At 40.0% G+C, this 24,036-nt stretch overlaps 1 protein-coding gene across 1 annotated transcript in view; it reads left to right on the forward strand.

Moving 5' to 3' along the window:
* LOC132849254 (ubiquitin-protein ligase E3C-like) overlaps positions 1-21,552 on the forward strand; it is a 32,046-nt gene extending 10,494 nt beyond the window's left edge. The window contains exons 14-24 of the mRNA XM_060875508.1: positions 8,080-8,184; positions 8,689-8,781; positions 10,053-10,080; positions 11,815-11,879; positions 12,080-12,203; positions 12,600-12,847; positions 13,838-14,050; positions 14,285-14,473; positions 19,159-19,225; positions 19,492-19,622; positions 21,382-21,552. Coding sequence (XP_060731491.1) covers positions 8,080-8,184; positions 8,689-8,781; positions 10,053-10,080; positions 11,815-11,879; positions 12,080-12,203; positions 12,600-12,847; positions 13,838-14,050; positions 14,285-14,473; positions 19,159-19,225; positions 19,492-19,622; positions 21,382-21,552 — 1,434 coding nt within the window. The remainder of the gene's footprint in view (positions 1-8,079; positions 8,185-8,688; positions 8,782-10,052; positions 10,081-11,814; positions 11,880-12,079; positions 12,204-12,599; positions 12,848-13,837; positions 14,051-14,284; positions 14,474-19,158; positions 19,226-19,491; positions 19,623-21,381) is intronic.
* Positions 21,553-24,036: the final 2,484 nt, after the last annotated feature.

Genomic DNA, 24,036 nt, shown 5'->3' on the forward strand with positions numbered 1-24,036 from the left:
ACATAATTGTGGCTATTGTGGGGAAGATCCAAATTTGCCCACTGTTGCTACCGGCTTAGTGGAACATTATGATCTCTGAATTTGATGAATTCTGACAAACCTAAAAAAGATCCAACTGAAACCATCATGACTGGTCAGTACATAATGGCATCATTGTAAACACTGGTTTAAACAAGCACAGTACTAAAATTAGGACAGCCTAAATTATTGAACATTGTCAGGAAAGTGTGTGAAAAGTGCTGACCCTGTCTATTTGTACTCCTGATTGTCTATACATTCCCTAATGGCCTGTACATTGTAATCAGTTGAGGTTTTTGCCACCTGTAGGATGCTCTGAGATCTTGAAATTCAAGAACCCACAATGCAAAGATATTGAGTCAAAGCTGACAATATCTTTTTATAATAGCCTGAACATTAGAAACAGGTATTCATTCTCTTCCACTATACAGTATGCTCAATCAACAGTAGGAGGCTCAAAAGGGTCAAATTCTCTTGGCCACTTCTTTCTATTCTCTCCTTAATTGTGGAGGAACCATTACCTTTACTGTATATTCATCATTCTGGTTTCCATTTGAGTTTACAATGGGCAATTGGATGCCTTTGCTTTGTGATGATGCATGCTGGGTGTTTGTGTGCATGGAGAGAGCGTGAGAGAGAGAGAGAGGAAAGAGGAAGAGTTGGAAAGAGAGACGCTGAACTTAAAATGGTCAATGTTCAATCTGTGTTTTGATAAGTGTAACGCATCTAATTAGGTGTTCGACCCAAATACTCAGTGTAGCGTTAGTTTCTGTTTAGAATGGAAGGACACATCGGTAAGACATTGAACAGACACACGGTTTACTGCGCCATGTGCATGGACTTTGCTGATGGACTGGCGGATAGCTAGCTCAACTAGCATTGACTAAGTTTGGAAAAGGAGATCACCGTGAAGCATCCAGGCTCTGTTTGTCTTCTCCATTGACTTTTCTCTGTCTGACGTGTGTACGGTGTACAACCATCTTCATCAAAAGTAATATTTCCCCTTTGTGGACCTCACGGTGAAGTAGCCATTTTGTTTGGCTTCTACGAACCCCAGCAGGGCTACATACAGGGCTGCAACTGTTAGACTGAGAACCTCTAATTAAGTTTTTGTTTACTTTTGCTGGTTTTCTTATTTATTTTATGGCCATTTATTGATTAAGAAGTGGGATGTGTTATTAATACTTTTCTTTTGAAACTGACCTTGAGTTTGAAAAGTAATCTAGACAATAATTTACACAACATCATATATACATCACATACTGTTCGTATAATTTATGTTGTGTTGTGTGTGTATATTTATAATATTGAATTACATTTCACACTTCTTGGTACCTGTCAGTTGAATATATTTAATTGTATATTTAATAATAATAGCCAGTAACGCTGGGGCGCTACACACTAAAATCTAAGTATATATGATATAACCTCATTTGAGTATCTGGCATTTAAGGTGTTTGGTCCAACACCACTCCTTATAATACTAATCTATCAAAAACTTTAGTGAACTATTTACTCTTGCTTGGACAACATCTTCACCTGTAATACGACTTGATGACTTCATGTAGACATTAATTCTGCTAAAACCAAGGAACTTCTGTCAATACTGGGAAACTTTAACCCAGGGTTACTATAAATAAATATAAGAAGAGCTAAGGGGAATTTAAAGGAATAAATTAACAATTAAGAAAAAAATCATTTTTGTTATATAGAACATACGAATGGGTTATTCTTTTTACTTATTGTTGTGAATATGAGAATGGTGATATTTTTCCTTTCTGTCTTTTTTTTTCCATGTTGAAAGAACATAATTTTTCTTTAAATTAATAGTCGATGGTTCAACAATTCAGTGTTTTCAATGTGAATTGACTAACTTTTTCTCCTCAAGACGGATTTATTTACTAATTTTTGGTCAACAGGACTTTAGGTGAACATTCAGCTAACCTTACTGCACTGGGTCACTTTCTGTGGAACTGATATTGGAAAAGTGAAGACACTTTAATCATCTCAGAACTGTTTATACATTTAATTGAATTTGAATTGTTATCGATATATTGTTGTTTAATTGTTGTTCTGCATACTGCTGTATTTTTATTTTTTCCAGTTTTTCTTTTCTTCCCTTTGTTGATTTACAGTACCAGGGTTTAAATTTAAAACAAATCAGAAAAATCTAAAAGTGTTGGGTAAAGTATATACATTATAGCCATTTAAAATTAGATCAAATAAATAGATTAGAAAATTAATATTATAAATAGGTCAAAAGTTAATTTAGGTCTGATTTTATAAATTAGGAATAACTTTACAAATAGGCCAAACCTAAACCAAGTATAACATCTGGATTTAATTTGATTAGATTTTGAAATCTGCTGATATGTGTATTTTATTTGTTCATTGTTTACATACCATTTTGGAAAGAATATACAGCTTTTATATAAATATTTTTGTTAAGCCGATTACACCTTATGTTGTCTGTCTGTCTTCAGTTTCTCACCACTGCTCCTCTCAAACCTACACATTGGCCCACTTACTCTTTTAATTGTCCCATTCACTCTGGCACTCATCTAAGTCACACGGTGGAGCTATAATTCATAAGGGGCCATGATTGTAAAGAATTTTTATTTATATATATTTATATTATTGCATGAAAAGTTTCCGAAATACTCAAACTAGCTCATCTTGTACCAAAGAACAAGCCACAACGTCACTCAGATCATATTTTTCTACATTCTGATATTTGATCTGAATAATAACTGAAGCACTTGATCTGTATCTGTTTGATTTTATCCATAGCATTGCTGATGTTTCCTTATTCATTCGTGCTTGTGTGCTCTTTATTTTTATGTGCTGCATTTCTTCCAGCTGCATACAGTATGTTTTTTTTTTTTATGTCTGTGGTTAACTGATAAAAAGTTGGTGTTTTTTTAGAAACCGCTTGCATGTGTCTATGAAATTTTGTATAGTTTCTGTACAGCCTGTCACTGAATTTGTATTATGTCTGTCTTATGTTTCTAAAAGAACAGTAATAAAGTGCAGAATCTGAGAGCTTTAGACCTCTGATAATAAGTTCATTAGAGTCTCTGTTTCTGGATGTTTCTGACTCATATAGTGCTGTATGTGCTGAACTTTACATGTCTCTAGAAGACCACACCCAGGAAGTGACGCTGTTGTAGTGTACAGATCACCACTTTACAGTATCAGTGACAGTGAACTGAGTCACCAATAAAACACAGAACTATTCCACTGTTGCAGTGTAAGAAGTGTTTTTAAATGTTTCTTTGTTTGTTACCAAATGAAAAGAACACATAGATTAAATAATTAATAAGCTAAATAATACACAAACATAATAGTATTGTGGATGGATGTTGACCGCCATCGTGTGGCCACGTTTAGGAAATGCAGGTAACTCACACAATAGAAAAATAATTTGTAGTAATTATTATTATTATTATTATTATTATTATTATTATTATTCGTAGTAGTAGTAATAATTTATTAGTTAATTTTTTTATTTATTTACTACTACTTAGAGGTCTTCTCGGGTCTAAAGAAATCTACCCGGCCCGAAGTGACCCGAATCACTTTTTACCTGAACCCGACGTGCATATATATATATATTTTTTTAAAGAAAGACCCGACCCGAGACAAACCCGAAAAAATTAGACCCGAGTCCGACGTAAATTTTTTTTTAACCCGATTGGACCCGAATGTTGGATAACTCTACACTAAAGTAACTGCTACAGAGTTGATTCAAAATTGATTGACAACTAATTGATTGAAATTAGCTTACCGCCAGCCACACATCGCCAGCCACATGTCGCAAGCGGTCTTGGCAAACAGAGGAGAGGTTGGAAAAGGACTCGAGTCAATGCACACACACGAGATACAGTAGTTCGGGTCTTCTCGGGTCCGTTCGGTAAAAACACATTCATTTTAAATTACCCGAGACCCGATGCCGCTATTATTATACCCGACCCGTGTCCGAGGCACACGTGAAACTTTTAGACCCGAACCCGCTCGGACCTCGGGTTTTCGGATCTAAGTGGACCCGTGAAGACCTCTACTACTACTACTGCTAATACTAATACTACTGCAATTAAAACAATCTTACACAAAATCAAACATGATAAAAGAGTACAAGGTTTAAAAACAACAGCAGGAAGAGTGGTTAAGGTTACAGCTTATGCTGATGATTATAGCAATTTTAATTAATATTCACTTTGAATTAAAGGTGATAATGAGACATTTTAAGAAATGTGAATATGTGTAAATGAGTATAAAATTTTGAAGCAGATATGACTAAATTTGTTTTTTTTTTGTAAATGATGTAAGTTCAATATTTTTGTATTCAAATGTAAGATTGTAAAACACGTGATGTATTTGTGAATGAGAATTTTATAAAAGTTATTTGAAATCTTTCAATAAATCAATCTTTCAATCCAGGGCGATGTACATAAGTGCTTAAATCTCTATCATTGGATACATTAATGCTGGTTCACTAGGTTACATACTTACGATACCATGAGTTTAAAACATTGTTCAAAGTTATAATGAAAAAGTTTAAAAGTTTTTTTGTTTTTTTTTGTTAATAAATGCAAAAGATAGGAAAGTGATAGTTGAAGTGTTTCCTGAATAAGTAGGTCTTCAACTGCCGTTTGAAAATAGCCAGTGACTCAGCTGTCCGGACCCCTTGTGGAAGTTCATTCCACCACCTTGGTGCCAGAAAGAAAAGAGTCTTGTACAGTAGTATACTTGCCTCTTACCCTGAGAGAAAGATGGAACCAGTCGAGCAGTGCTGGTAGATCGGAGGGTGCGGGGTGCAGTGCGAGGAGTGATGAGGGCTTTGAGGTAAGATGGAGCTGGTCCGTTTTTGGCTTTATAGGCCAGCATCAGTGTTTTGAATCTGATGTGTGCAGCTACCGGAAGCCAGTGAAGGGACCGCAGCAGAGGGGTGGTATGCGAGAACTTAGGCAGGTTGAAAACAAGCCATGCAGCTCCATTTGGGATCATTTGCAGAGCACGAGAGACGAATCGCATTCATAGGTAGACCTGCCAGCAGTTCATTGCAGTAATCCAATCTTGAAATGGCAAGAGACTGAACAAGTACCTGAGCAGCCTGTGTAGACAAAAATGGCCGAATCCTTCTAAAGTTGTAGAGAAGAAACCGACATGAGCGAGTCACATTAGCAACATGAGAGGAAAAGGAGAGTTGATTGTCCATGGTTACCCCAAGGTTGCGAGCTGTGGCTGAAGGGGAGATCAGATCGTTGTTCAGGGATATATCAAGGTCATGACATGGGGATGAATCACCTGGGATAAACAGCAGTTCAGTTTTCCTAGGATTGAGCTTTAACTGATGAGCAGTCACCCATGATGAAATTTCTGCCAGACATGCTGAGATCTGATCAGAAGCTGTGGTATCTGAGGGTGGGAAAGAGAAGATAAATTGTGCATCATCAGCAAAGCAGAGGTAAGAGAACCCATGTGAGGAAATAACTTCACTAACTAAGAGAATGAGTATACAGGGAGAAAAGAACAGGACCAAGTACTGAGCCCTGTGGGACACCAGTGGAGTGTGTGCGTGGAGCAGATGTCACTCCCCTCCATGTTACCTGATATGAGTGTCCTTCCAGGTAGGAAGCGAACCATTCCCAAGCTGATCCACAAATCCCAAGACTCCTGAGGGTGGACAAGAGAGTCTTGGGGTTGACCGTATAAAACGCTGCTGAAAGGTCGAGGATAAAGACAGATGACAATTTGGCTGATCTAGCAGCATGTAGTTAATGAGCTGCTTTAAAGCCAGACTGGTTGGGATCTTGGAGGATATTCTGTGAGAGATAGGCAGACAGTTGTTTGTAGACAATGCATACAAGAATTTTTGAAAATAAAAAGAGAGAAGTGATACTGGTCTGTAGTTACTGATGTCTGATGGATCCAGAGCAGGTTTCTTTAGGATGGGAATAACCCTTGCTCTCTTAAAAGTAGTTGGTACCTGACCAGATGTTATGGATCTATTGATGATAGTGGTAATGAAGGGCAAAAGGTCTTGGGAGATGGTCTGGAGCAGTGGAAGGGAGTGGATACAATAGGCAGGTGGTAGGATTGCAAGACTGGATGAGTTGTATCTCTTCTGCTGCTACAGTTGACAAATGAGACAACGAAGGAGTAGGGGAATCCATACTGTGAGACGTAAATGCTGTCATGGCAGAAGTGAAGATCCTGGAGAGTTGTAATTTCTTCCACATTCTCTCTGATGATCTTAGCTCTCTTTGATTGTTGCGCAGCACATCTGAAAGCCAAGGAGCAGAACAAGATGTTTTCTTGGGTTTAGTGGACAGAGGGTAGAGAAAGTCCATAGTTGAGGAAAGAAATGAGATGAAAGTATCTGTGGCTGAGTCCACGGGTAGAAAAATACTCAGGATCAGGAATAGAGGAAAGAGTGCAAGAGACTACAGAAGAAGGGGAGACAGGGTGAAGGTTGCGGCGGGTAAGAGTGAGGGGGTGAGGGGTAGTTTTAGGTATTATAGAAAGATTGATGGTGAAGGATACCAGTTGATGATCTGAGATGTGTAGTGGGGTAGGAATCATATCTGTAGCTGGAGAAGGACGGGTGAAAACAAGGTCCAGGACATTGCCTCCAGGAGGGAAGGAGATTGAAGCTTGTCAAAGGGGAGGTTGAAATCACCAAGCACTGTCAGAGGGGAGCTATTGAAAGGGAAAGCACTAAGAAGTGTGTCCATTTCTTCCAGGAAGTCTCCTAGGGGACCAGGAGGGCAGTAGACAACAATGATAACAAGGTTGATTGGAGATGTGACTGAAATGGCATGGAATTCAAAAGAGGAGATGGTTAAATGAGACAAGAGGAGAGGTGTAAAGCACTATCTCTTTGACAACAATAAACCTGTACCACCACCCCTGCCTATTTCTCATGTTGAGTGAGAGAAAGCATAGGTAGAGGATAAAGCAGCTGGTGTAGCAGTTTTCTGTGGGAATATCCGGGTTTCTTTTAGCACAAGAAAAGCAAAGTAATGGGAAGTTAAAGCAGAGATAAAATCAGCTTTCTTTACTGCAGACTGGAAATTCCAGAGCCCACCTACCACCACTGTTTGAGACTTACACAACAGAGGAGGGTAGATGAGGTTACTGGGATTGTGACCTCTGCTCTGTGGATAAGCATCTGTGACAGTAGGAATTGAATGCAGAGATGGGTTTGAGGCACATATCTGCAGTCAACCAAGAGTGAGATTTTAGGTATGGTAGAATATATCAACAGTACTAGACACTTATGTTACAGTGTTAGAGAGATACTTACAAAAGTTTATCTCTTTACGCCTCGATTGAGGCAATCAGGAGGTCGGCCACTGAACAAAGAACATAATTTAAAACTGGGGTACCAGTGTTTTTATTATTATTATTATTATTATTATTATTATTAGTAGTAGTAGTAGTAGTAGCCTTTATTGTCACTGGTACCGTGAAATTAGCCATCAACTTGTCTATACATACAATGTGACAAGGGGGAGACAGGACAGGAAGACAGGGTATTGGAAAGAAATACAGCATAACATGAGGGAAGAGAGGAGAAAAAAAACAACAACCTCCAGACTATGCTCCTATGGGGAGTACAGTGTGGGAACAGGAAAAAACACCTCAACAACATAAGCACATAATCAGTACACCATATAAACACACGACTTGCAACAGGGGAGGGGAGTTGGGGGGCGGAAGTAATCCAGCACAGGCAAGCAGCCATCCGGGCCCGCTGCCATTCTCGGCGCTGGTCTCAGACCCGCTTGTCAGACTGGAGATACAAAGTGGCGAAGGCGTAGGATCGGGTGTGGGGTTTGAATGCATATCTTTATATATATGTGTGTGTGTGAATGCATGTTAAAGTGTAGGCCTGGAGATCACTCTCCTGGCCAATCTTGGTGCCTCAGTCCGCAAGTTGCCATGGAGACAACCTTGATTAGGTCCCAGATAGAGTCAACAATCAGCAGCTGTCTGTGGAAGTGGGGGAAGGATTATTATGCACAGTTTATTGCGTAACTTTTTTTTTTGTCTCAGGTGAGCGCCAACCTAGTGAAGATGTTGAAGGCGAGGGACATCAGCAGGCCATTCTGCCCCAAGGGTCACTGGCTGTCCGACGAGGTCAAGATCAATGCTGATAAGGTGCACACATTTGTCATATGTCTCTGTTAACCAAAGTAATCCACAGAATAAACAGAGCTGCATTCTGATTGGTCAGTTCTGACTGTAGTGCAGCTGCAAATTGTAATGCACTCTGTGTAATGTTATTGTTTCCATAGTAACAGCACACTCACAGTGTGAATGTTGATACGATGAAATTTTCTTTAAGGAGATGTTTATTTTACCTTTAGTCTCTTTTTATAACAAATTCATCCAAAACTAACAACAATTAAAACTGAAATTAAAACTAAATCCCAAGTTAGCCATTTAAATTAAGACTGGAAAAAAAAGCTGAACAACAAATAATTTTAGATTTAATTTGAATTTTTCTTAAAAAATAATTCATTTTGTGTTAGGATGAACTTATGTATAAATGTAATTAACATGTAAATTATTAAAATGCAGCGATGTGAAAACAACTCTATTTGTTTTCTTGCTGAACATCTCTAACAGCCGTATCCATTTTTTGTCTTTTGTTCTAAACAGGTCATTTTGTACGTTCCTTCTGCTCGACACGTGTGGAGGACAAGGCATATGGACCAGTTCGCTCTAAATCGTGAGATCCTGCTGTGTTTATTAGTCTGTGTGATTTACTGATTTTCTGATATGTCCACCGCCAGGCTAAAGGGCCGAGCGATATCCACTGGCGAGCTAAAGGGCCGAGCGGGGTCCACCGCCGAGCTAAAGGGCCAAGCAACGTCCACCGCTGAGCTAAAGGTCCGAGCGACGTCCCCCGAGGCACGGAGGCCGGACCCACGTCTTGACGACCAGAGTAAGAGGGAGGGAGGGAGGGAGGGCGGGAGAGATCTTCCACCACGGGCATGCAACACCAATCGCACACCCTCCGCGGATGAAGTGAGGTGACGTCCACCTCGGACGGAACCGGAAGTGGAGCGGCGTCCCTCACCGAATAAAAATGTGGAGCGGTGTCATCGACAAAAGAAAAAAGGTTCCAGAAAACTGACGAAACAATCCAGGGTGACGAAAAAAAAGCCGGTCCAAGCTTAAGGATATCCTGCTAGGTCTGAGTTTGGGCGGAATCATTCTGTCACACCCAGGAAGGAGGACACTGTTAGAGGCGGGGGACACTGGTGCAGGCAGGGGCATTTGTACAAATGGGGGCATTTGTACAGGTGGGGGATGCTGTTACAGGCGGGGGACGCTGTTACAGTCGGGCACAGTGTTGCAGACAGGGGCATTTTTTATTATAAAATATTTTTTAATAGTATTTATTATACTCTCATCTAAATCATTTCAACTAGAAGGAAACTTCACCTCCTGGAAGTGTATACCATAGATGCCACATTTGACGATCTTTTTTGGAATCAAATGAGGAATTTTTTTAATGGTTTATTTATAGAATTTCCTATAAATAAGATCTTGTGTCTTAATTAATGGAAAATATTAATAGATACGTAGCTGATTAAAGCTTTTTTGCTTTCTTTCTCCACCATGGTTTGCTTGGATTTGGGCGGTCTGTTTCAGAGGAGATAGTCCTGGCTAAGCTGCCCTTTGTCGTACCCTTCATGGACATAGGGAAGGTATAGAAGTCTATTTCCCATGTGTTGGTGTACCAATTTATTTAATGAACAAATCTTTAGTCTTTGGTACTCTCTGTCTCTTGCAGAACTTCCGGCGGCTGATCAAAGCTAATAAAAATGTTAATTGTATGTACGAGAGTTTAAGCAGTAACAACAAGGATGCATATAAAAAACTCTCTCCGGAGAAAGGTACGATCAAAGGATGAGGAATCAGAATTGTCGGAGGGACAATATGCTGGGGGTTATTCAGCAAGCTTTAGCAGAAGCATCTTTGTGAATTCTGTATTTAAAAGTCCTTGTTTGTGTTAGGATGCACCTCCTCTCAGTTTATCTTACCGTTAGAGACCTTGGGATAAAAAAAAAAAACGGTGGGGGACACTGGTACAGGTGGGGGACATTGTTACAGGTGGGGGACATTGTTACAGGTGGATGACACTATTACAGGTGGAGGACACTATTACAGGTGGAGGACAATATTACAGGTGGAGGACACTGTTACAGGTGGAGGACACTGTTACAGGTGGAGGACACCGGTGCAGGTGGGGGCATTTGTACAGGCAGGGAATACTCTTACAGGCAGGGGAAACTGTTGCAGGCGAGGGATACTGTTGCAGGAGTGGGGCAATGTTCCGGCCAGGGGACACTGTTTCGGGCGTGAGACACTGTCACAGGCAACGGACACTGTTACAGGCAGGGGACAGCAGTGCAGTTGGGGACTCTGATACACAATATGGATATGGATCCTGATACTGATAGGAATACAGATATAGTTACTGGTATAGATACTGATACAAATAATGTTACTAATACTGGTAGGAATACTGGTACAGTAACTCACTTGGTATGAATTAATGTGAGATAAGGAATTATTTTGTTTCCCATGTTTACATAGTGGCTACGCAAAAACGTGTATGATGAGAGTTTTTAAACTAAAGCTACTGGAATTGTTCTGTATGACCTTAAGTGAGTTGATAAATGAGTTCCAATCCCAGCTCTGTCGAGCTGCTACTGCTGGGATCTTGAGCAAGGCCCTAACCTCTCCTGCTTACTGGTATAAATGAGTTAATATAGGTTACTCTGGATAAGGATGTCTGCTTCGCTGTTCGTAGACTTGTCTCTCTTAGCGTATCCTTCTAGTACTGATATCCACATGTTGGCTCTTATGTTTGAGATGTTTCACTAGGTAACTTGTAGAGCTATGTGATATGATGATTTTGAGATTGTAACACATTACTTTGCATTTTGAGTAAAATGTTTCTATTATTATTATTTAATATGTACATATTTTAAAAGAATTAGAAAACAGACTAGAAGCAGCTGATTTGACATTAATTTTTTGTATGTAGTTTTTAACACCATAAATTTACATTTTTAAATATTTATTTATTTTATTTTTAGAATTGGAATATGATAAATTGTTACATTGTTAAATTGTCATCCCAACCTGTTTACTTATTTTAGGAAGATTCTGTAGTTCCTCTTGTTGATATGTACCCAAATTTCCCCTTGGGGTTAAAGTCTGTTCATCCATCCATCAATCCATCCATCCATTTATCTGTCTGTCTTTTGACAGGTCACAGTTTGAATTTATCTCTGCTTTGATTGTTAATCGTTTATCCAGATTTTTTTTTTTTTAATTTCATCAGTATAGTCACTCATTTTGAGATGTCGGGTCATATTTTTGGCAGTAAACTATACGCGATCAAACCGATCCCCAACACCACAATGGATCACTATCACTGCAGCCCTGATAAGCACAGCTCTGAGAGTGGCTGAGTGAGTTGGAGGCCTAAATGGATTGAGTGAGTGTGTATTAGCCTAATAGCCTGTTTGTGTGTGTCTGGTGTCAAAACTCCCCAATAACAGTGTCTTGTTCAATTCTCTTAAAACTTTAATTAGCCTAAGGCAGGTCACACCTGGTCCCCTGTTTGTCTGAAGCTCTTTCATTTCCCTAAATGGACTCTCTTTCATTTCCCTTGTGTCTTAATTAATGGAAAATATTAATAGATACGTAGATGATTAAGTAAAGTTTTTTGCTTTCATTTTCTTGGATTTACACGGTCTGTTTCAGAGGACAGACACCTGGCCATCCTCAACGAGCTGCTCTTTGTCGTACCCTTTGAGGAGAGAGTGAAGGTATAGAAGTCTATTTCCCACATGTTGGTGTACCAATTTATTTAATGATCAAATTTAACCTTTAGAAAATACTTCCTGCATAAAGGTCTTCTAATGCTGTCTTCTAATGCCTTGGTTCACTTCCTATTAGAGGAAAAATGATTGCTTATGCAAGAGATGACAACAAATCTTTACTCTCAGGTACTGTCTGTCCCTTGCAGATGTTTCAGAGGCTGATCTATGCTGATAAAGGGGATGTACAGTGGCACAACTCTTTCATCAACATCACCATCCGGATGAACTACATCTACGAGGATGCATATGACAAACTGTCTCCAGAGAACGGTACGATCAAACACGGCTCTAACAGACCGCTCCAGTGAGCTGTTGCTATAAAAATGATCAATTTTATTACATACTTCTACAGATGACCTGGAAGATATGTATAACAAAAACAGTGGACTAAGCCATAGCTTTAGCAGAAGTGTCTTTGGGAATTCGGTATTTAAAAGTCTTTGTTTGTGTTAGGATGCACCTCCTCTCACATATTTTATCTTAGCGTAAAGACCTTGCGATAAAAAAAAACCCTAATCTAATCTAAAGTACCTTTACTCTCTTGTACCATGGGAAAAAGATGCTCTTATACTTACACACTCGCAGTGATAGACCTTTGGCAGGAAATTTTGTGGTGACCCTGTTGTCTTGTCTAATGATTGTAAAATCTCCTGCTCCTGGTTTCAGAGCCAGATCTAAAGAAGCGTATCCGGGTGCAACTGCTTAACGATCACGGCCAGGATGAAGACAGAATTGTCGGAGGGAAGATATGCTGCGGGTTTTTCAGTGATCTGCTCAAGTCAGGGTTCAATCCGAACCAGGGCTTTTTCAGGACCACAGACGAGGGTCTGCTGTACCCGAGTCCCACAGCCGAGATGCTCATCGGAGAGAGCTTCACGCGTCACTACTACTTCCTGGGCCGGATACTGGGTAAGGTGCGTATGTGGGAGGGGCACTGGATTGGTTTAGTTCAGATAACTGATAGGTTTTATGCATTTTGCATAGGAGCTCTGCATCTTAACATCAGCATATGACATTCTCCATCCTGTCCTATAGAGGGCAACAAAAACCATATCTTCGATCAGAATGAGTCAGTGGTGAGATTGGATAGCGACGTCAAATTTAATATTTAATAAGTGTCATTCTTTCACAGCACATTACAGTTCTTAAACTTTCTGTTTTGTTCTTTACAGGGAAAAGTTTCTCAGGGAAAGAGAATGTCACACTGACTGATTCAACATTCTTGAAGCATTCTGCTATATATATTTTTTTATTTATTCATAATGTTGTAAATTAACAAATCCAACTGGCACTGATGGACCTGTGTTTTGCATTAATTACCCTGCTCTGCACTCACTGATATTAAAAGCCACCTTTGCCATTACTCCTTTTAACTTCCTGTAAATACATCCATAAATTCACAATTGTCACAATGTTTAGCAATAAACAATGATAAATAATAGTCGCTGTAAGAACAGAGGCTATTTGTGTTTGTATGTCTCTGTGTTTGTTATTGCCACTTGTTCCCGGCCGCAGCATTATTGATGGGTATCAAGGGCACTCGCGTATCACATATGTTCCCACTCTGTCGCCAGAATGAAGTGCAATCGTTATACAAGCTTGGTGTAGTTTAATGTCCTGAAATGGGACAAGACTGAGGTTGGGAAGGTTTTTGGGACTGCTGATCCTCCGTATCCCTATTTTTCCCTATGTGTTATGTAAAAGCAAGTGAGCAAGACCATGGCAAATACATTTTCAAAGCACTGTGCACGGTAGATTTCTCCTTCAACGGCTGTCAGCCCACGTTTTTTCTGCCCGGTGATTTCAGTGTGAAGCCACTGCTAAGGGGAATAAAGAAGACTGAGCTGTGTATATGTTGATTTGTTTAGAAGGATAATGATCCATGTATCTCTGTGCTTCCTCAGGCTCTGTATGAGAACATGTTAGTGGAGTTGCCGTTTGCCAGTTTCTTCCTGGCCAAGCTGCTCGGGACCAGCACTGATGTGGACATTCATCACCTGGCCTCGCTCGATCCCGCGATGTACCGGAACCTTCTGTTTCTCAAGAGCTACGAGGGAGACATGGAGGATCTGGGGCTCAACTTCACCATCGTCAACAATGACCTAGGAGAGGCTCAGGTTATATATTTCTCTCATTTTATGTTTTGACTTTTGCTTTCTGTCTCCCTCTGAAGCTATTATCTTCACAACAACTGCTAATTTTTATATTCATATAACACAATAACATACTTTTTTGTATCCAGTATATTGGATATAGTTTAACAATTAAACTGCTGGAATAGAGTGACCCTTTGTTGTTGTTATGAAAGACCTTCATCACACCATAAAGTCTCACTCTGTCTGCTTTTCCAGGTGGTTGAGCTGAAGCCAGGCGGGAAGGACATCCCGGTTACCATGGCAAACCGCATTGCCTACATCCATTTAGTGGCCGATTACCGGCTGAACAAACAGATCCAAGCTCACTGCATGGCATTCAGACAGGGTCTGGCCAATATGCTCAACCTCGAGTGGCTGCGCATGTTTGACCAACAGGAGATCCAGGTACTGCTCAACCAAGCACACACACACAAACACACAGCTTTAATTTTTCTACCAGAAATCTGATCATTCCATCCACTGCAATTCCAGCGTTAGCTCATTCCATTCCGTGTGAAGCTTTCGAACATTAAATTGGCTTCAACACAGCTTTATAAAGCACCCAAACACTACAGGACAAAAAATTAACCAAAAGATGAAATAATGTTTGTCAAAACTGCAGAAAATGTTGTTAAATAGCAGGAATTCAATTATAACTAGATTTGTAAAGTTCGCCGTGACAAACATTGATGTTGTCTTAACGAAGCAAGTATTCGCAAAGGCCGGTACTATTTGAAGGTGACTGTTCATAAGGGAATGTGTGACTTTTTGAAGCTAGTGGACCGCTAGGGTGCCAAAACATTTTGATGGAAGTGGAGACGAGCATGTGAAGCCATCTGAAAACCTGTGACACAATTCCCCTCCTTGGGCTGAGTGTTTTGATATGCCACATGCCAATGTTATGCTAATTTTTTAGTGAAGTCACGTGACGTCATCAGAAGACCCGTGAGGAAGTTCCCCTCATTCTTCTGAGTGTTTTGATCAGTGTTTTGTCACATGTCAATGTTGTAAAGTGTTTTTTGATTTTGCATATTTTGGGGGTGCAGCTGCGGTACAACCGAAAGGCCAGTCGGTACACAAACTTTGTTCAGAGTATCACCCTAAAGGAGCTGGCCGAGTTTGGTGTAGATAGTTCAAAAGCTTGCAGAGTTATTAACCTCCAAAGTTAATAATGGGAGTCTATATCAAAAAAGGCCACTTTGAGACCTGCTTCTGGAAGTACCCGGAACTCAGATCCCTTAGAAAAGAAAGCATAAATCTTTCATTTCATGTCCATACTGCAGTTATTATGGGATTCTACTTATTATTATACTGCATAGAACAGTACATGTAATTCTTAATGTTGAATGAACAATAGATAGATAGATAGATAGATAGATAGATAGATAGATAGATAGATAGATAGATAGAGGTGTGGTAAATGTATTGACTGGGGGCCAATACTTCTGGAATCATTGGATTGATAGTGTGGAGTTGATAGTTACATGTATTGAGAGTCTCCTTTACATCTAGTCACTAGGAGAACACAGAAGAGAAGCGGTGCCTGAGCTCTGCGCACGCTGCGTGTGTGAGAGCTTAAAGGAATTTTAGGAATTTCCCATTCAAGTCTATGGGATTTTTTTGGCCGCTTTTTCGTCCACTGCGCGAACATCGTTGGTCGGATCGCTTATAAAAGTCATACCACACCTCTCCTCAATGCGCCGGTTGGTTTGACACCTCATTCATGGGTCTAGGACAAAAGCTGCAGGACAAATTATGCGCCGAACTTTTGTCCGGAAGAATAATAAGTATGCAAGTCTAGAACGGTACATTTCCTGAAGAAAATGTGAATGTGCTTGCACGTGGCAAGTTCCCCTCATCGTGCTGAGTGTTTTGATATATGACATGTCCATGTTGTGCTAACTTTTTGATTTTGCTTATTTTGGGGCGGGGCTACACGTGACGTCACGTGGTGTCGAGTGCCGTCACCAGGGGGCCAATAATTTTGGAATCATTGGATTGATAGTGTGGAGTTGATAGTTACATGTATTGAGAGTCTCCTTTACATCTACAGTCACTAGGAGAACACAGAAGAGAAGCGGTGCCTGAGCTCTGCGCACGCTGCGTGTGTGAGAGCTTAAAGGAATTTCAGGAATTTCCCATTCATTTCTATGGGACTTTTTTGGCCGCTTTTCCGTCCGCTGTGTGAACATCTTTCTTCGGATCGCTTATAAAAGTCATAGCACACCTCTCCTCAACAAGCCGATCGATTTGACACCTCATTCATGGGTCTAGGACAAGTTACATGCCGAAAAAGTGTCCGGAAGTAGAAGAAGAAAAGAAGAAGAAGAATAATAAGTATGCAAGAGAATAAGAATGTGCTTTGCAAGCACATTAATAACAAGAATGTTGCTTTGCAAGCACCATTAATAATAATAATAAGTATGCAAGATAATAAGAATGTTGCTTTGCAAGCACCATTAATAAGTATGCAAGATAACAAGAATGTTGCTTTGCAAGCAACATTAATAAGTATGCAAGATATTAATGGTACTTGCAGAGCAACATTCTTATTAAGTATGCAAGATAACAAGAATGTTACTCTTATAATAATAATAATAATAATAATAATAATAATAATAATAATAATAACTAGATTTGTAAAGTTCGTCGCGACAAACTTTGATGTTGGCTTTGACGAAGCAAGTATTCGCAAAGGCAAGTGCTTTATGGAGGCGAGTGGACATAAGGGACAGTGTTACTTTTAGCAGTGTTTACATGTCCATGTTGTGCTAATTTTTGATTTTCACGTGACATCATGTGACATCATGTGACGTCATCAGAATACCCGTGAGGAAGTTCCCCTCACTGTTCTGAGTGTTTTGATATGTCACATGTCAATGTTGTAAAAAGTTTTTTGATTTTGCATATTTTGGGGGCGGGGCTGCGGCACAACCGGGAAGGCCAGTCGGTACACCACAAACTTTGTTCAGAGTCTCACCCTAAAGGAGCTGGCCGAGTTTGGTGTAGATAGTTCGAAAGCTTGCCGAGTTATAAACCTCCAAAGTTTATAATGGGAGTCTATGGGGAGAAAAGGCCACTTGAGAGCTTAGAAAAGTACAGTACTCAGATCACTTAGAAAAGTAAGCGTAGAAGTTTGTAGAAGCCAACATTCTGTTTTCCTATTTAAGCTTAGACAAGAATTTATAAAATTTAATGCGGCCTAGGGCTTTTGAGCCACATGCACCAAATTCAGATATGTTGTATACCCTGGTCTGAAGTTTGTTGCTATTACTTTTCTAAGCGATCCGAGTACCGGTACCGGCTCTCAAACTGGCCTTTTTTCCCCATAGACTCCCATTATAAACTTTGGTGATGTGACATATCAAAATGTCATATCATGTGACATATCAAAACACCCAGAAAAATGAGGGGAACTGCCTCACAGGTATTCAGATCACGTCACATGCTCATGTCCGCTTGCCTCCAAAAGTATTGGCACCCTAGTGGTCCAGTAGCTTTCACAATCTTTCTGTCCACTTGCCTCCAAAAGTAAAACTGACCCTTATGTCCACTCGCCTCCAAAAAGCACCGGCCTTTGCGAATACGTGCACCGTCAAAGCCAACATCAAAGTTTGTCGCGACGAACTTTACAAATCTAGTTTTATCAGGAGTCATTGATGATTCATTTTTCAGCATCATAACTATGACTCTTGTTGTAAATCATCACCACTGGCATTTATCTACAACAGACATTTTTTTACTGTTTAAAGTACATTAAAATTACATTTATAGATATTGGAGTTTTATTAATGATTAAACACTTAAAAGTCAAACAAACTGTTATATTAAATAAAGTTAAAAATCACTATGGTACTGTAGTACCTGTGTAGAAGTACCGAAAGGATTAATTAATTAAATAATGACAGAGAACGCTGCAGTGATAGCTTCCGTGACGGTGTATTAATTTAGAATCAACATGAATGTATACATAAAAAAAACTCATTATCTGACAGTATCAATATATGTGTGAATCGCTGCTTCTTCACTGTAGTAACCAGAAATACAAACAGAACTGACTTAACACTTCCTTAGCTCCACATGCTCTTTGCAAAAATGGAATACTCTGAAACATACATATAATCATCAAGTATCAATGTTAATACTTCCTCTTAAGCTGAGATAAAAGAATCAAATCATCTGAAACAATATAACAATATAATTATACTTTCATTAACATTAATATTTTAAATATTCATAACCGATAGCGTCTCTCACGGTGACCACGAGGTGCCCATACTACACATGTGCTCAGGCCTGCTAGATCATGAGACATTATCAAAAGTGTAATACAAACAATTTTTTAAACAGTTTTTAACACACTTAACTCGATAGCATCGCAATAAATAGTGTTCGTTTTTAAATAAGTGTCTTAATTTGCAACTACTGTACCTGTGTAGAAGTACCGAAAGGATTAATTAATTAAATAATGACAGAGAACGCTGCAGTGATGGCTTCCGTGACGGTGTATTAATTTAGAATGAAGCGCATCGAGGCGCGTCACCTAGTGGCGTGCGCAATGACGTCATCACGCAGGTGTGTCAAATAAATAGGATACTTAATCCAATAAATGTGCTAAATTAAACACCTATTTTATGTAAAGTACGACTTGAAAATCAAACACTATTCAATGAATACTAATGTGAATACTACAAAAATAAATGTAACATTTTTATAATACATTTAAATATGAACTCGTTTGATAACACATTCAGTATATCACAGTACCTTAGTAACACAATGAGCATTGATGTCCTTTGCTTTTGGGGTGCATTGTGGGATATTTTTTCCCTGATGCGCACCCTGATTACTAAACTGGACTGGATTCATTTGACTTGTCAGATGGGTTAGGATTGGGTGGGACTATGGAGCATCTTGGACCCTACTGGTTGTACAGTTAAATGCTTCAAAATGCTTTTTAAGACTTCTGGTTTCAAAAAGAAATGCATCACCATACAGAATCGGTTTTACTGCATTAGATATGGTGTTAAACACTTTGTGTGTGTGTGTGTGTGTGTACACGGTCTGATTGATTTGATAAAATTTCACAGGTTTTGATCTCTGGTGCTCACATTCTTATCTGTCTGGAGGACCTGAAGAAATTCACCAATTACTCAGGTAACACACACTCACACACAGACGTTAATTAATCTGAGCACTTCAGTTCTGATGACTTGAGTCCCACCACAAACATTAATAAACGCTACTGAGTGAGTGCATCTGGGGTGGGTGAGTGGGTGAGTGAATGGGTGAGTCGTTGAGTCAGTGGGTAAATGTGAGACAGGGTGAGTGAATAAAGGTGTGAGTGGGTAGGTAGATGAATGAGTGGGTGAATGAATGAATAAATAACTGAGTGAATGATGAATGTGACTTGTGCTGTGCAGGAGGATACTCTCCCACTCACCCAGTCATCAAGATATTTTGGGACGTGGTGGAGAATTTCAGCGACGAGGAGAAACGCATGCTGCTCATGTTTGTCACCGGCTTCTCACGTCCTCCTGTGCTGGGATTTAAAGTCAGTATACACACATACAAAACAACAAAAAGACTTGAATACAATACTGTATACATGTGTATACATGGGGAATTACATATTTAAAATGTACATACAGTGGTGAAAGTGTTGGGCCGTCGTCCTGATTTTTTTGTTTGTCAAGACTTAAATGTTTCAGATCATCAAACAAATTAAATATTAGTCAAAGATAACACAAGTAAACACAACATGCAGTCTTTAAGTGAAGGTTTTTATTATTAACAGAAAACAAAATCCGAACCTTCATGGCCCTGTGTGAAAAAGTGCTTGCCCCTAAACCTAATAACTGGTTGGGCCACCCTTAGCAGCAAAAACTGCAATCAAGCGTTTGCGATAACTTGCAGTGAGTCTGTCACAGCGCTGTGGGGAATTTTGGAACACTAATCTTTGCAGAATTGTTGTAATTCAGGCACATTGGAGGGTTTTTTAAGGTCATGCCACAGCATCTCTATAGGATTCAGGTCAGGACTTTGACCAGGTCTCTCCAAAGTCTTCATTTTGTTTTTCTTCAGCCATTCAGAGGTGGACATCCTGGTGTTTTTTTATATCATTGTCCTGCTGCAGAACCCAAGTTCACTTCAGCTTGAGGTCATGAACAGATGGCATGAACAGGAGTTTTTGGTAGATAGCAGAATTCATGGTTCCATTTATCACAGCAAGTCTTCCAGGTCCTAAAGGTCCTAGAGCAGCAAAACAGCCCCAGACCATCACACTACCACCACCATATTTTACTGCTGGTATGATGTTCTTTTTTCTGAAATGTAGTGCTCTTTTACACCAGATGCCTTTATGTTCTTTTTTCTCAGCAGCGATTTTTGGTCTTTGTCATTTTTGCCGTCTCTTTCTTATGGTTGAGTCATGAACACTGACCTTTGTCAGTGTCAATGTCAATGTCTCTAGAGATAAACGTTCCTAGCTTTCTAAAATCTTATGATAATTCTTATAATCTTATAAGTTTATGATGCACCTTGCGAAAGGAATGGAAGAAAGGAAAGGAAGGAATGAAAGAATGGAAGGAAAAGAGTGTGGTGAAGATAAAGGGTTTAATCTAATTCTAATGTTTTCTGATCACAAAGCCACTCTCTGTTCATGGTGAAGCTCTTTGTGAAATCATGGAGGAAAAGTCCTGCAAAAAATGTGTGAACTTTAACTGGCAAGAATTAGAGAGATGCTTTTTAATGAATTTGACTTTGGAGCAGACAGAGAGATAGGGACAGGGGCAGACTGGAATGGATAGTGTAGTAAAGTACAATATAAGGAGGAAATGGAAAGAAGGAAGGAAGGGAATCAAACTGTAGACATGTGCAGATTTCATTGGTCTGTGTTGATCTGCTTCAAGTCAAGTCAAGTCAAGAAGCTTTTCAGGTGATGAAAGAAATGAATCTTGGACATGAAGTAAGGAAGAAAGAATAGAGAGCGGGAAATACAGAAAAAAAATTATAAAATGAGGGAGGGAATGACAGAGAGGAAGTAAAACAGATGTAAAGCAAGCAGAGGAGGAATGAAGAGAAGGAGGGAGGAAAGGAAGGATAAAAGGGAAGTTAGGAAGGAAGGAAGGAAAGGATGAAGGAAGAAAAAAGGAATCACAGCGGTTTTATATTTGTACACAGAATTTAGATGTTACTGAAACTAAGGAAAGATCAGCTGTGAGATCTGTTGGTACTGTGCTGTTGTTTGAATCTATCATCTCCATGCTCATGTGTGTGATGTGTTGTCCTATGTGTCTCCTATTCATCTTCAGGAGCTCAACCCTGCCTTCTGTATCCATAACGGGGGGGGCGATCTGGGGCGCCTTCCCATTGCCAACACTTGCCTGAACGTTCTCAGTCTTCCCAAGTTCGACAACCAGCAGCTGATGAGGAGCAAGTTACTCCAAGCCATCAGTTCGGTCGAGGGCTTCGAGCTCTACTGAGAGCCGGGTGGAAAGCGGTTGCCATGGTGACAAACAGGGCGGGATTTTTATTAGTAAACGTGAGCTGAAAGTAAACAGAAAGCTTGACACCTTGACAGGCTCGAACACTAAGGAAACCATTGACACTGAGATTTGAATATTAATATTAATGAGGAAGTGACTGTACTGCTCTAAAAAAATAAAACATACTGCATAACTCACCAAAGATTTTTCCTAGGTTATTTTTCTAGCAGCGGTGCTGGACGTTCGTTGTCATAGTCTGCCTGCTCACTCGGGTGTGAAGTGGGATGAACTTATTTCCAGGGATTTCAGAACAGCGTAACAGATATTACGTCATCGGGTAGGCGCGGCCTATTTGATAATCTAACCCAGTGTTACTCATTGCCCGGCTCGCGAGGCTCCTGCGGCTCGCCAAGCTTTAATATGCGGCTTGCATGGCAGTAAATAATACGATGATATGATCATGTGGTTAATATTTATTTTTCATTTAAATAACATTAAAAACAATCAGGGAAGCATAGAAAAACGAATGTGCTCTATTACAAATAATATATATTTATCTATTATTTGACTCGTCACTGACTCACTGCATTCTGCGCAATAGCCAGTTTTTGGCAGCCTGCCAGAAGCTAGTTTGTGTTTCATGCTAGTTAACAACTTGTGTTTACTGTACACACGGACTAAAAAATGGATCGATTTCTTATCAAACAATCCCGCGCACAAAATGAACAGCAACAAAGCAATGTGACAGTGACAAAAGAGGTAACTGATGGGGAGCATGTATCATCCGCAACTCGAGAGGAAGACGGAGATGGAGGTTGTGGAGAGTCCGCGCCTGCTAAAAAAGAAAGGTGCGAGTCATACAAGATGAGCATAGAAAATTTCAAGAAAAGTGGACATATGAATTTTTATTTGTCCTTCACGGATCGAACCCTTGACAGGTGCATAATAAAGAATGATTTTTAAGTAATTATTGTATTGCAATATTGTACATTGTATTTAAGCAAATAAGCTATTTAAGACTGAATAACTTGGCATACATTGCGGTGAAAGTGGCTCTCCTATTGACTTTGTCCTATCAGTGTGGCTAGCATGAAAAAAAAGTGAAGACCACTGATCTAACCCTAACTGTAGCAGCACAATAATTGTAAATCCGCCAAGGAGCTGAGTGGGAAGCAATAAAATCGTGACATGTTAATCGTCCTTGCAGTTTGCTGTTTATTCTCCATCCATTTGAAGATTGTTTCTATATAGTAATGTATAACAGTGATTTGCTCAGTCAACAATACTGTTTCTTAATGAATATATAATCATTATACAGTGATTATACGGTCAACGAAAAAATATGTGCTCCTGCACTCACCCCCATGCTTCTAAAGCTACACACAGGTGTTTTACTTAGCGAACGCTGTGCGTACACGGCACACACGCCCCCTGAGCTGAGGCTGCATCAATTTCATTTTAAGCATTAAATCCTCTAAATATACAGTCATGTTATACATTGTTTGAAAGCTTAGACTCTCAGGATTTTATTAATCCCACACACAAAACATAATATGATTTATAGCAGTCATAAAAATGTAATCAAGTTGATAGTCACCTGAACTAGGCGGCACTAGTTCAGTTTGTTTACCTTCATTTAAACTCTTCCCTCTCTTCACTGGGATAATATTTTCAAAACAAATATTTTTCATAAATCCCCAAGAGTCCAAAGAAATGGAATATCCAAGCCTTTTAATTGAAAACGCTTTGCTCGCCTCACAATAATTACGTTTCAGACCGAAAACTGTAAACAGTAGTTCACTTCCCGTCATTCTTTCGGCTCTCACTTCTCATTGGAGGCTTAGAATACTACACTTTGGTGTCAGATTTGTAGTCCAGAGTCTTAGCAATCAAACAAGCCCTCACATGAGCCAATAGGTGCCCGTAGGGCAGATATAGACAGCTTAGGAGCAAATGATGGCTCTCCATTCTATTCGGAACACCCTCCGTTTGTTTGACAGTTGTTCCCGCCAGTAGAAATTTAATGATCCGGGACCCTGATATCTCTTTAGCCAATAAGGAGACGATTCCAACGAGATACGACATGGGCCCTCTGGCAAGGAGCTCGAGAATTGCGCAGCTCGAGAATTGCGCAATGACTGTTTTCACACGGCTCTAGCTGGCACCCCCGCCAGCTAGAGCCGTGTGAAAACAGTCATTGCGCAATTCTCGAGCTTTATTGCGCAATCCTAGAGCATTCATTCTTTCATTCATTTTCTACCGCTTATCCGAACTACCTCGGGTCACGGGGAGCCTGTGCCTATCCCAGGCGTCATCGGGCATCAAGGCAGGATACACCCTGGACGGAGTGCCAACCCATCACAGGGCACACACACTCATTCACTCACGCAATCACACACTACAGACAATTTTTCCAGAGATGCCGATCAACGTACCATGCATGTCTTTGGGCCGGGGGAGGAAACCAGAGTACCCGGAGGA

This window comes from Tachysurus vachellii, chromosome 7, assembly GCF_030014155.1.
Source record: "Tachysurus vachellii isolate PV-2020 chromosome 7, HZAU_Pvac_v1, whole genome shotgun sequence".
In the NCBI taxonomy this organism is placed as follows: domain Eukaryota; kingdom Metazoa; phylum Chordata; class Actinopteri; order Siluriformes; family Bagridae; genus Tachysurus; species Tachysurus vachellii.